At 44.5% G+C, this 14194-nt stretch overlaps 1 protein-coding gene across 1 annotated transcript in view; it reads left to right on the top strand.

Moving 5' to 3' along the window:
* Positions 1–14194, top strand: part of SENP5 (SUMO specific peptidase 5) — a 1029054-nt gene that overhangs the window by 336541 nt on the left and 678319 nt on the right. The window contains exons 3-4 of the mRNA XM_044070892.1: positions 4383–4488; positions 4617–4767. Coding sequence (XP_043926827.1) covers positions 4383–4488; positions 4617–4767 — 257 coding nt within the window. The remainder of the gene's footprint in view (positions 1–4382; positions 4489–4616; positions 4768–14194) is intronic.

The following is a 14194-nucleotide window of genomic DNA, read 5'->3' as shown; positions in this document are numbered from 1 at the left end:
CGATATGTAGGGGGCATGCCAAATGTTGCACATTCTTGTATATTTTGAAGCAGCTCATACCTGCTGTAGGGGCTCACAGAACCAAAGGAAGCTGTCTGCAGATTCTATCATATAAACTGAGAGACAGGACAGGCAGAAAGGGGGAAGAGAAGTAAGAAGATTATTGGGGGCTAGAAGGATATACTTTGATATAGGGTAGAGGGAGAAGGTTGCAGGGAGAGCAATGCAAATAGGAAGGAGAGGGTAAAATAGGAGTATCTTGCACTGCCCCTTGCTTATCTTAATCACTTGTTAGGTCTGACCATAAAAGATTCTCCTTCAAAAGAGATGCAGCTGTTCCCCATAGGAGGAAGTATAGGGCAAATCCACTTGCTGGAGCCATAATATCAGCAAGCTTTTATAATAAAAGAAAAATAATTTTGATCAAAGTTAAGAGCAATTCTCAGAATGTTAGAGCCCTTGACACTGAAACAAACACACGTTGAGGAGCTTAATAAAAATCCACCAAAGCAAAGTTTAAGGCTAAAATAGCTTCCCAAGCCAATGATAATTATAAGGCATTTTTTGTTTGTTTGTAATTTGAAAAGCACAACTCAGCAATGCACTGAAATGATTGTGAATGATGTTACCTACACTGAGGCTGAAGGTGTAGTGAACTACTGGCATATAACTTTAGCTCTAACTTTACTCCTCTTTCTCTCCTATGTTTATTCCTCAAGGTATACCTGAAGCTGGCTATCAAAAGCTAAAAATACTGCATGGATGTGTCCTGACAATATCCATGGATGCATCTTAAATAGCATGAAGCATGATTTTAGTCACACCTCTAACACTGTTCAGTCTCAACCTCTGTACACGTTTTCTACCAAGCAAATGGGGAGCAGCTGCATAAGGAAGAACCTTCCACAGACCCAGGCAATTACAGACCCATAAGTGTGTCCAGCCTCATGTGCAAAGCCATGGAAAGACTTATGGAATTAAGCAATCAGGACATAGGGAACCTCCAAACACTGGGCAAGTTTCCCTTTGGATTCATCAAGGTCAGATACTTAACTTGGTGGATTCTTTTGAAAAGGTCACCAAAGCAATGGATAAAGGCAGAATGATGCACACTACATACCTCGACCTGGTCAAACATTTTGATACAGTTCCCCACCCAGGCATAGTAGAAAAATGGAATAAACCTGTGTCCACCCGTTGGTTTGCCAACTGCTCACAGGATGCAATAAAGCAAAATAGGAAGTTACCTCCAAGAAAGAGACCAGTCACCCGTGGAGTCCTCCAGGGTTCTGTACTTGGGTCCTCTCCTGTTTGGCATCTAGTTTTCTGAAGTAGTGGTTTGGCAGGAGACTGTGGCTGACTAAGTATGCAGATGACTGCAAGATAAGAGCAGTTATTGAATCCCCAAATGACTTGTCCATACTAAAGGAAGGTTTGTCCCAAGTAACTGGTGCTGAAAACATAGACTGCAACTAAATGCCAAAAAATGCATTATTGTATCCTTTGGGAAGCATTTGTGACAAGGAACTACTACATTAACAATATACCTCTAAGAGTTGAACCAGTTGTTTTGGGATTTGGGAACGTGTAGACAGTAACCTAACTTTTGACCAGTATGTGTCCATTGTTGTAAGAAAGTTCTTCTATATTGCACAGCTTCTAAACAAAGGGATTTGAGTCTAGATCTAGGGTTGTCATTGTCCCCCTTTGCTCAACCCTCAGTAGGCCAATCACTGAATGTAATGCTTCCTTTGGCAAGTATCTCTCCAGACACATGCAACAACTGGAATGGCCACAGAAACGCTTTGCTAAAAGGATAGAAGGCCTAAACAGCATGTCCTATATGGGTCGACTCAAACCTGGTCACTGTATTCGCTGTCTTACAGCCTGCTAAGAGGTGACCCATTTCTGGCATACAAGGTATGCCATGACCGAGTACTGATGGGTTTATTGCACATAAAGTCAAATGGGCATTAGAAATACTCTTGTCTAGGGATCTAAGCCTTTTCTGCAACATCAACAGAATGGTTTGGAGGGACAGGTGTGTCTCGCAGAGCCTATCGCTGTTCTGGAACAGACTCCTCATCCACATAAAACAGTTAATCCCTATCCATATTCTGTCTTGGATCTGTGGATGGGAAACAGAAAATTTACCCAAAGACTGCTCCCTGTACTATTAATAGACAGAGACCACTCCTAAATGCTTTATTCCATGCACGCCTCCCCTCAAATTATCAATAGTATGATCCCAGTTAATCTCATTAGGGATAATATACAATTATTGAACATGGGATGGGTATAGCTAATCTCGAACCAAATTGGATAGGTTAGTAGGTTAAATGGGTTAGGCAGAAAAAGGGAAAATTGGCTAAGCTTAAACTGGTCCACAAGGTCAGCTAGCCAAGTACTTGCCTATAAGCCTGTAAAAGTAAGGAAGCAGAAGCAGACAAAAACAGAACTTGGGCAAAGAGTGACGGGGGTAGTGCTACGTAAGTGTGGACAAAAGAGGAGAGACAGCCTGACAGAGGGTAGATGACTGCTGATTGGGAGGCTTGATTAATAAATGGGGGATGGGGAGTGACAAAAAAGTATGGGAAACCATTATGGGAATACAGAGGGGGTGAGTGAGGCCTTCAGACTGGTTCAGAGAGTAACCTACCTAGAAGTATGTCATCTGTGTGTCTGACATACTGGGCAGGCTCTTCCTGAAGTGGCCACTGGTCAAGGCTGACCAGAATGCAGCTCTGTAAGACTTGCAAGGAGACTATATGGGATGCCAGTGCTGACACTCAGCTGCTAGTACATTTTGGTTCTCACCAGCTATCACACTTCCTGCATTAGCTTATGGGGGGGACCTTCTACACCACTCTGAGGAGCTTTTGCTCCCCTGTTCTGAAAGGTGCCCACAGAACCCTCCAGGTTGCCTGTATCACCTTGCAGAGATGGGCCTAGGAGCGAGTGCTGGGTACCCAGTGCTAGGCAAGGTGGCCTGTGCACAACACTATGGCTGCTGTATCACATTTGCTTCTTTGATAGCCGACATGCAGAAAGACATTAAGTATAGCAAGCCAAGTAAATGGTGGAAAAAAGACACAAATGCATCTATTTAGTTATGTTTGGTACAGTTAATAAAATATTGCATTGCTGCCAGCAGTAAACTAAACTTATCCTGTTGCCTCGTGAGCATGTCCTTACTCATTTGGCAGACATTTCTGTTCTCTTTGACCTCCTTTGGCTGGGAGAAAGTAAATGGTAATGAAACCTCATATCTCCAACTGCAGAACACATTTTCATCTAATTGTTAGGTCTACTAAACCGTGCCAAACCAAGTACAGAATGCTGACTGTGAAATGGATGACTACCCCTCCAAGCTTCTTTCCACTGACATTGAAGATCTGGGTGATGCCTGCTCATGTTATTGTTTTTGTGCCTTCGCTACTGGTCTGATCAGGTGATGACAGTGGCTTTAATTACTGTGCTGGGTAGCTGGTGTCAAGAATCTACTTTTTAAAGGTGGGCCTTCATACTTCCCTAGCAGGTGCTCCTCATGATCCTTGTGCAACAGGTGAAGAAAGATTTTGCCTTCCCACATTAGTAAAATTAAGGTGTTAATGGATTATTTTTATTCACTCCTTCATTTTCTTGAGGGGATGTGATTCCATTTCATAATACATATGTAATCACAGTCATAGCTGTTTTGTATTTTACTTGTGAAATCCAAAAAAGCAGTTTGTTTCATTTATTTTTCTTGTTTAATACAGAAGTCCTTTATATGAATCTCTTCCAGCTGAGTTCTTCATTGTATGGCTGTATTTTGATTTATGTGTTAACATTACCAACCCACTTTTCTCTGTGAAGAATGACAGAGGTGGGCTGTGCAGGGCTTCCTATTGAGTCACTCAAGTTTACTGTTGGTAGTCTGTCAGCAGGTTGATGCAGTCATTTTTTTACAAGCAGCATAAATGCTTTTATTTTTGCTGCTGTTCAACAGCCAGCACTCAGTGAAGTATAATTTTGGCATGCAAAGTAAAACAAGAACCATGATTAAAATAGTGTACTGTTGGAAGACCAGTTTCACTAATTATGCAAGTTAAGTAGCTTTGTATAAAAAGCAGTCTGCCTTTTTTTTTTTTTTTGCTACAGTGTCGAGGAAGACATTTTTAGTGAGCAGTGAGTGCAGAATGTGATTTTCTTCAGCTGTACTACAATGTGTCTGATTTTTACTAGAAAACCATTTTGTGTCATTGAATAGCAGATGCTGTTTGTGGTTCCTTCACATGTATTGAAGAATTTTCCATAGAGGTAATTTAATGGTATGAATCTAGAGTAAGTCAAATCAGCATTTATTATTAATGAAGGCTTTTTACTTTGATATTTTTAAGACTTTCTAGATGAATTCTTGAAGAAGTATGGCAGTTTAATTCCGCTCTGTGAGAAGGATATACTGACAAGACTGAAGGAAGTCTTCAATGAGGATTTTTCAAACCGGTGAGATTGTCAGTTCATATTGCTATTCCCTGCTGGGATCATGTTGTAAATATGTCCTTGTTTGTAAAATTGCAACTGATTTTGTACAAAAATAATTCAGAAAAGCTTTTTGGTTTTAAATGTTTTAGGAGGTCATTAATCATTGGGGAAATAATGAAATACAGGAAGTCTCAGAAGAAGAAAAATACATCGTACCATTTCCAGGTCAATTACAACAAACATGTACTTGAAGTGGAGGACCTGGCCACGCTGGCTGGTCAGAATTGGCTCAATGATCAGGTTAGACAAGTGATGAATTCTGTGGTTACTTTTAATATGGATACTGTTATAAGAGGAAGGCATTTAATTATGTAGTTATGATAGTTGCTGAAGTGTTGTAATTGTTGATGTTTTCTTTAGTTCTGATAAATTCATAGTAGATTAGCATATGTGGTGGTTTGCCTAGAGTGAACAGGAATGAATCACTGTTGATTTGGTGTCCTAATAATTAACGCTTCCAGTAATGGCCATACACATGTATCAAATGACAGCAGGGACTTTGCACACTTGAGTCTTGCTGATCATTGGAAAAAGTCTTTCATCAGGTAAAACTAAAATGGGGAAATGCATAACTAATTTGTTACAGTGCTGGTAATTCATGCTTTGTGGTTGGGTGTAATTGCAGTTATAAAAAAAAAAAAAGTTAGTGTTTCCAGGCTTTTTCCATGACAATTACCCAGCAGCATCTCAAAATGCTTAACTGTGTCCTTTTAACTCTCACTGGTCATACTTCAGACTTTATTATTGTCACTGCTGAAGTTTACTGCATGTTTGTAAAAAAAAAAAAAATAATAATTTGTAGGGGCTAGCTCAAAGAAGGACAATGCCATTACGTGTAGCATAAGTAAAATTGTAGCATGTTAAATGTAAACAACCGTCTTTGGTTTGTTTGCCTGTTAGTGGCTGCCAAAATGGCAGACCATAGATGTTGGAACTGTATGCATAGACCTTATTTTTCATTAGTGTGCATGAATTCATTCACCCTTTGTCCACAGTGTTTCAGAGTAGTCGTGAGCATGTCACACAGGTTAGTACATATCTCGAGACTGTTTTGCTTATTATGTTGTCCATTTTGAGTTCATTTTTGGCAGGTTGCAAAAATTAACGTTAGTATACCATTAAAGTAGTTAAATGACAGTTGCCATACTGACATTTGCACTGTGCTTCTGTTGGTCTTTTATTCACTGTTATGTGCTGCCCTGACTGCACTTGTGCACGAGCACCCATACTGGAATGTGCAACAACTTAAATGCATTTAATATCCATCTCCGTTTTAGAGCATAATGTTGTACCTCAAGCGTAGTAGGCATTGGAGTGATTTGCTACTGAAAGTGAAGCAGGTGGGATGAAAGCTTGCACCTCCAGATTGGAGGTTATGGTTTTCCCTGAGATAGAGTAGCACACTTCTGTAGGTTGGGGGAGCAGCTACCTAATGTGGAGGGGATGGTACAGCAGCAGCAGTACTGCAGATTTTTGTACTGGCCTACTGTGCTAAAGTAAGAGCCAAAACGCAGTATGAAGCTCCTCATTTTTCAGTCTGTCTGTGCCTCTATCCCTTATGGTTATGCACTGTAGGTAACAACTTTGAGAATGGCATTGCTTATACAAGTAGCAGAAATTATGTTCATTATATTGATGACTGCTGCAGTAGCCTTGGCAATGTAGGTTATATCCTGCCAAGAATATGACAGCTGCCAAAGCTTCAGGGCACTGTCCTTGTGCCCAAACTGTCAGACAGCTTGAGCTGAGCTAACTAAAAGACATGTTTGGGCGCAAAGCTGTCCGGAGATTTATTACCGCCGAAGACTACTCTACTCTGAGGCTTTCAAGAACCACCTGTCAGCTTGTTGTGTTCCTTTGCTAGGCAGATAAGGAGGTCCCGTTGGAGAAAAATAAACTTCCATTTTTCTTATTTGTGTTGCTGTTTTATTACTTTTCTCTTCAGGAAAGTTATTTTAAAGCTAGAAGTGTTGTGTTTTAATGTACTTTCATGAAACTGTATTGTACTTATTTAAATGCAATGCTAATTTTTCCTGTCATTTTAAAACTGGTACAATATAACTAAACCATTTTTTTCTCTGGAGAAATTGTATTTATTTTGCTTCTGTGGGGCTGGCATGGCATTTTAAAGTGCTTTTTACTTGCTCTTTTTCTGTCAAAAAAATTAAGTTTTGTAGACCGTTACTGTTCACCAGTATTTCTTGCTTGTCTTCCCTGGGAAAGAGGAACAATTTTCTTGTTGACCATGGAACAGACTTACTGGTCCCATGAGGTCGGTCCTTTTAGTAACAAATAGAAAAAAATTAAGCAAACCGCCCATAACACTACAGCGTGCGAGCAGCTTGCCTTAACCACAGGTGGGTGACTCTGCTGTGGTCATTTGTTGTACCTCAGACCACTCATCTTTTACCCCAAATCCCTATGGTGTGTAGCACCTACAGCCACTATGGACTGGGGGGGTTAGTCACATCCTGTGTGAATTTTGAGGTCCCGTCAGTGGGCCAATCTTGTCAGTCCTGGGACAGAGAACAGGAAAGGTTTCCATGTTGTGTCGTATTACTGTACCCATCCCTGGGGAAGCTGCTGCCGCCATTAGTAACACAGTGACTCCATGTTTCCTGTCAAAAAGAAACCGAAAACCAAGCATGTAACTACTTCTCCTCAAATCATTTTGGGTACTGGGTCTGGCTAAGGGTTTAATTCAGGTCATTGATCCTTCATGTAAAGTAGTTTCTTGTAAAAGAAATAGGGATACTTCTTTTCCTGAAAAGATTCAAGATTCTGAATCTGAACTGAAAGATGCAAGGATGGATACTTAATATTTCTAATTCAGGCTTGAAGGGAGAGCTCAATTTCTGATTCTTCCTGTGGGGTTTTCTCTTTCTTTAAGACTATTGCTAGAATGTGCCAGTGACTTTAGTGGGAGAACACTGAGGTTGCTCAGTCCTTCAGAAAATACTGTAAGTTATTAAAGAAGGATTTTCTGGAAACTACACCCATTCCTCCTGTTCTGTCTGCTTTAGAGAAAGTGTGTTGTGTCTTTTGGCTTTTCCCAGTTAGGGGTCACCACAACGGAACTCCAGTCCGCTAATAATTGGCAGTAGATTTTTGCGTGCCGAGTTGCCGGCCCTGACACAACCTTCAACGAAGGTGCACCCATTCATGCATGTCTCCACACAGAAGACGCTCTAGCTGAGAATCGAACAGGACAATGTCTTACTGTGAGGCGACAATGCTACTGCAGCACCACCACCACAGTAACTTTAGAGAAAGTGTGTTACTGCCTGCAATTTTCCTGATGGTCTGCCAGCTGTCCCTAAAAATAAAGATAGAATGTATAAAGTTCCTCATGTCTTTACATTTATATATACTACTCCCAAAGCTAACTCAGCAGCTATAGCTTCAGTTGGTTCCACTGCCGCTAAGCACCTAGTTAAGTCCAATCCTATAGTTTTTGATAAGGATGGGAAAATTATTGTTAGGTGTTTGGGCGGGGGGAGTGTATACTTTTGCAGCTTTAATTTTCAGAATGTTGAATTGTCAGGCTAATTGTTTGATGTTAAGTTGTCTATCTCACCTTCATTCTTGCTGGTTGGGTTCGGAGCCGATCCTTGGCTCCGACTCGGCCAACTTCAATAGCTCGAGAGCTGTTTACTGGCTCGAGTCTACCCCATATCCCATGATGCCTGGCGCTAGCTACCCAGATCTCGTTTGCCGCTTCAGACTGCGAGGATGTCTTACTGGCTCAGGCTCGTATACTTTTTGTATTTCTACTAATTTTGCTACAGTTTTTTTTTTCTTTATAGTGTACCTAATTACTTAGTTTTACTATTCCCCAAGCTAGATTCCCTAGATAGCGTTTATCCCTCTTGTTTTTCTTGAAAACTCGTTTTACTTAGAAAGTTTTCCCCACCCCTCCCCCTCCCTTCTTTTAGTGGTAGCCGTTAGAGGCATAACCCTTTTTTGTTTTATTCTAGTTTAAAAATAAATAAATACTATAGATCGTTTTTAGGCAGTAGTAGTAGACTTAGTTGTTTTTTAGTGTGTGTTAGCTGTATAGTTTAGTTAGTTATACCTGCTAACTTGTTTTTTGCTTGTAAGTGTGCGTGTTTTCTCCTTGGTGTGTGTGTGTGGTAACATCTCCAAGGATGCTAAAGTGTCCCGATTCAAGAAGTGTGACTCATGCTGTCAGAAGATGTCTCTGACAGATGGTCACACTTCTTGTGTCTACTGTCTGGGCGCGGTGCACCTGCAGGACTCTTGTTCGATCTGTCATGCTTTTAGCCTGAGGGTCCTGCAGGAGCGCAAAAATAAGTTAATCCTTCAGGGTTTGCTTAAGCCACAGGATTCATCAGCTAAGGCTCAGCCTGTGAAATCCTCCAAGCCACCCAAGTCTTTGGCTCCAAGTTCTGAGCTGTCGTTGGGTGAAGCACCACCATCCGCCTCGGCTCCGGCCGGAGCCCATGTGCCACCCTCACAGTTGGCTCCAACACGAACCTCCGAACCATCCGTGAGTCGAAAAAGATCTAGGTCTCCCTCCTTGGAGTCGATATGCTTGGCTCCGCGGTCACCTCTGCTCCAATCGGAGCGCAGTCATAAGTCCTCTCACTCCTCTCGGTCCTCCAGACTTTCAGGTCATGATTTGGAGAGAGTGGTCAGCAGGTTGCTGAAATCGCAGGCCTTAGCAAAAATGTTGTCCAGCCCCCCTCATCAGGTGTCTGCTCTGTCCACTTCTGCAAATATTCCTCCTCCGACTCCTCCCTTGAGTTCGGAGCCGGAGTTCATTGGGGTTCGAGTCGTGGAACCGTCGGCTCCGATACCTTCTCCTTCGGTTCCGTCGTCGGCTCCGATCCCATCCTTGGTCCTGTCCTTGGAGGGATCTGGGTGCCGGCACTCCCTTGTCGGCTCCGAGGGGGCAAGTGGCATCGGACTCTTGTCCGACCCCGCTCTCCCTCTCGGAGCTTCAGCGCAGGTGAGCTCGGCTCCTATATCTGCTTCGGAGCCGTCCCCCCTCGGTGCGGAGAGGGATTCCGATTTCTTCGGAACCGGAGCCTTCTCTGCGTCCAGGCAGGGATGCCTTCGAGGTCATGAGGAGTGTACTGGCCCCTGAGCCAGTCCCACGATCAACCCCATCGGCTCCTCCCCCTATGGTGCCTGTGTCTGCCTCTGCCCCTCCTCCTGACCCCAAGCGTGGGGAACCAGCACTCCAGGGCACCCCTTGGGGTGCTTCTTCCTCTTCCGAGGCCTCCCCTGATCACTCAGAGGAGCCACCTCGTAAGAGGAAGTGCAAGAGGAAGCACGTTGACTCCCCTGAGTCTGTCACATCAGATACCGACTTAGAGGATTCGGAAGGGTCCCTGAGATCCCCCTCTGAAGATGTCTCCTTTTCAGACATCCTTGAAATCCTTAAGCAGCGGAGGAACTGGAATACCCTAGCCCCTTCCGAGGATGAGTCAGTATTTCTGGACGCGTTTGGTTCCCGACCCTCCACCTCCTGGGTGTCTCCGCCTTTCGACCCACTTATGTCGGTGGTGGCTCGGAAGACGTGGTCAGCTCCAGACACAGTGGAACCAACCCCCAGGAGACCTGCTAAATTTATAACTGCACATCAAGACAAACAGTTTTTATCTAAGGGCGTACCTGTTGATGCCATGGTGGTAGCAGCAGCCACAAAAAAGGAGTTGGCAGAAACTTTGTCATCTGTCCATCCTCCTAACCAGGAGTCTAGGACTATGGACAGATATGGGAAGCGAATGTTTGCTTCAGCGACCTTCTCGATGAAGTCTCTGTATTATTTGTGCCATTTCACCCGCCTTCAGATGGATCTCCTTAAAGAGCTTGGAGATACCCTCCAAGATCCATCAGCTGTGTGGGCTCAAGCTAAGGTGACTCCCAGCTGGCGACTCTTAATTCAGTTGTTAACTCCTCCATGAGGCTCATTTCTTATGCAGCTGATGGTGCGAGTAGAGCCGCAGGCACAGGCGTCGCCCCTTAGGAGGCACGCATGGATGTGGCTATGTAATTTTGCGGAACCCTTCAGAGTGTCTTTCACCAATACCCCCTTTGATGACTCCGCTCTCTTTGGACCACAGGTGAAGGACACACTAACCAGGTGTGAACAGGAAGGCAAGACTCTTTCTGCCATGGGAGTCCGTTTTTCCACTCAGAAGAGTGGAAAAATGTGGTTCCGTAAATCCCAGGGAGCCTTGCCTGACACACGTGGTGAGTTCCCCTCCAGGGGCAGAGGAGGGAACAATAACAGACGCCACCCTCGTGGCCGGGGGGGGGGGGTCCGCAGAACCAGGGCAGCAGAGAATCCTTCTCTGAGAAGCCTTTTCAGCATCCCTGAAGGGTTGCCCGCCTCTGGAGGAAGTCTGGGGAAGACTTTCGCTGTACCCCAAAGCCTGGCAGAATCTAACTCAAAACAAGTGGGTACAGTCTATCATATCCGGAGGTTACAGAATCCCCTTTGCTCAACCCCTGTTATCGTCAAATAAGTCCCTTCCAGATGTTCCACCCAATCTAAGGGACCAAGCAGCCAAAGAAATTTCAAAGCTGCTACACAAAAGGGTCATCCAGGAAGTCCCAACAGACCAGATCGGATCTGGAACTTACTCCAGGTTCTTTTTGGTACCAAAAAAGACAGGGGACTGGAGACGCATTCTGGATCTCGGCAGACTAAACAGGTCTGTACAAAGAACAAAGTTTCAGATGGTCACGCTACAGTCCATTCTACCCTTCCTGGGTCAGGACAGTTGGATGTGCTCTGTAGATCTTCAGGATGCGTACTACCACATCAAAATGCACAGGCGCTCCAGAAGATTCCTTCGCTTCTGGCTGGGAGCCAGTCATTATCAGTTCAGAGCTCTGCCCTTTGGTCTCACCACTGCCCCCAGGGTGTTCACCAAATGCATGGCAGTGGTTACTGCTCCCCTGAGATGTCAGGGATTCCAGGTGTTTCCATACCTAGATGACTGGCTCCTCACTGCTTCCACCAGGCATCACCTCCTGCAAGCCAGGGACTACACTATCAAAACTTGCTCCAGCCTAGGTATCACAATAAATTTTGAAAAATCTGCATTGTTGCCCTGTCAGCATATCACTTATATAGGCACAAATCTAAATACCAGGAACATATTTGTGAACCTTCCACCAGACAGGATATCATCACTAATTCGCCAACAAGTACAGATTTTATTAACATCAAAACGATTCAAGTCAAGTTCGTCCTCCGAACACTGGGTTCCATGGCATATGCAATTCTTCGTGTCCCCCTGGTCCGCTTTCACATGAGAATCCTCCAGTAGCTTCTATTCACACAGTGGTCCTTCCAACAGCTTCCCATGCCTCACAAGATTATGATTACAGAAGCATGCAAGAAGCACCTCGCTTGGTGGATGGTCTCTCCATCAGTGTCCCGGGGCAGACCATTTGTGCCATACCCTCCAGTCGCCACAGTGACCACGGACGCCTCCCTGATAGGGTGGGGGGGGGGCATTATCAGGGCAGGACAGTCCAAGGCACCTGGCAGCCTCACGAGTACCATTTGCATATAAATGTCTTGGAGATGAGAGCCGTGCTTTTAGAGTTGCAAGCCCTTCAGGACTCTCTCCCTCCCGGGACCATTGCAGTTCAAACGGACAATATGTCAGTGGTATGGTACATCAACAAGCAGGGGGGAACCAGATCCTATCCTCTATGTCGAGAAGCACTCAGACTCTGGCAGTGGGCGATCTCTTCCCAACATTTTCTGATCGCAATGCACATCCCTGGGAGTTCCAACATCATCGCAGACAGGCTCAGCAGAGCAATTCTCATGCCTCACAAGTGGTCTCTGAATCGGGTAATTGCGGAACAAATCTTTTGCAAATGGGGTCAGCCTTGCTGCGACCTGTTCGCCACACCTTTCAACAGCAAGTGCAGCAATTTCTTCTCCCTTCTACTTCCTGGCTACTCCCCCAGAGATGCTGTAGTCCATGATTGGCCTCTGGGACTTCTTTATGCCTTTCCTCCGTTTCCCCTAATACCCAAACTCATGCAGAGAGCAACTGCGTTGGGTTGCAAAATGATCCTCATTGCCTCTTACTGGCCTCGACAGATATGGTTCCCATTCCTGCATCATTATTTTCTCGAGCAGCCTTGGATTCTGGATCCTATTCCAGATCTACTGATTCATCAGTCGGGCAGACTGCCTCGATCCCTTCAAACACTCCAGCTCACAGCTTGGTTGCCCCACTTCCAACCTTAGCCAGGCTTCCTAATATTTCCTCCTCTGTGTGGGAAATTATCTCATCGCACAAATCCACAACTAGGAAAACTTACGCTAGCAAGTGGAAATGTTTTTCTTGCTGGGCAGAGGCTAAAAATATAGATCCCTTTTCAGCCCTTGTGCACGAGATTCTGGAATTTTTAGCGGAACTCTTTCATTCTGGTTCTGCTTCTGCTACAATCAGGGTTCAGTTAGCTGCCATTTCGAATTTTCACATTGGGTTGTCTTCTAATAACATCATGTCTCATAAGCTGTGTAAAGCCTTCCTCAAAGGAACCACTCTGCTTAGGCCCCCAGTGAGGGATCCCCCACCTCCATGGGATCTAAACTTGGTGCTAGCTTCCCTAGTCTTGCCACCTTTTGAACCTGCAGCATCTTGTTCCGTTAAGTTTTTATCCTGGAAGACTCTCTTTCTGGTAGCCATTACTTCTGCCAGACGTGTTTCGGAGCTTCAGGCCCTATGTATTCATCCCCCATACTTAGTTTTCCATAACGATAGGGTCGCTCTAAGGACCAATCCTTCCTTCCTTCCTAAGGTCTGTACACAAAATAATTTGAATCAGTCCATAGACCTTCCTGTGTTCTTTCCTAATCACACCAATAACGCAGAATATAAATTGCACCAGTTGGATGTTCACAGATAGCTGTGTTTTTATTTGCATAGGACAAAGAACATCAGGAAGTCGGACCAACTCTTCCTTTCCTATGCTGAGGGCAGACAGGGCCTTCCGGTCTCAAAGGTAACATTATCTAGGTGGTTGTCTCACATAATTTTTTGTTTCTCAGCTGGTAAATAAATGAAATAATTTACCAAACCTAAAGGCCACTCTACTAGGGCATTGGCTACCTCGGTGGCCTTCCAATCTAGGTTGCCCATGGAATCTATCTGTGCAGCTGCTACGTGGGCTAACCCACATACCTTCATTTCTCATTGCAAATTAGACATTGCTTCCAGAAACAGGGCTGATTTTAGTTCCACTGTTCTGAAGAGTCTGTTCCATTGAGCCACCCAGGGTAGTAGGTGCTAGGGACGCTGTCCCAACCAACAAGAATGAAGGCGAGATAGACAACTTAACATAAAGAAGTTATGTACCTACCATAACGCTCCATGTAAGTTGTCTTCTTCTCGCCTTCTTTCTTGCGTCCCACCCTCCATTCCCCCTATCCTAGTGGATCGAGAGGAGCTCCCTTATTCAGATTTCATTGGCTGAACTTTCTCTGGTTGTCCTCTCTGCTTAGATAGCTTCATAGTTAGGTCCAAGGGGCTACTAGGGCAGAATTCTTCCTTAGTTATGTCAGGAATAGCTTTTTCAAACGAGAGCTGGGTAGCTAGCACCAGGCATCATGGGATATGGGGCAGCCTCGAGCCAGTAAATGGCTCTCGAGCTATTGAAGATG

This window comes from Protopterus annectens, chromosome 4.part1, assembly GCF_019279795.1.
Source record: "Protopterus annectens isolate FY-2018-M chromosome 4.part1, PAN1.0, whole genome shotgun sequence".
Classification (NCBI taxonomy): domain Eukaryota; kingdom Metazoa; phylum Chordata; order Ceratodontiformes; family Protopteridae; genus Protopterus; species Protopterus annectens.
This window is presented reverse-complemented; position numbering and strand designations above follow the sequence as displayed.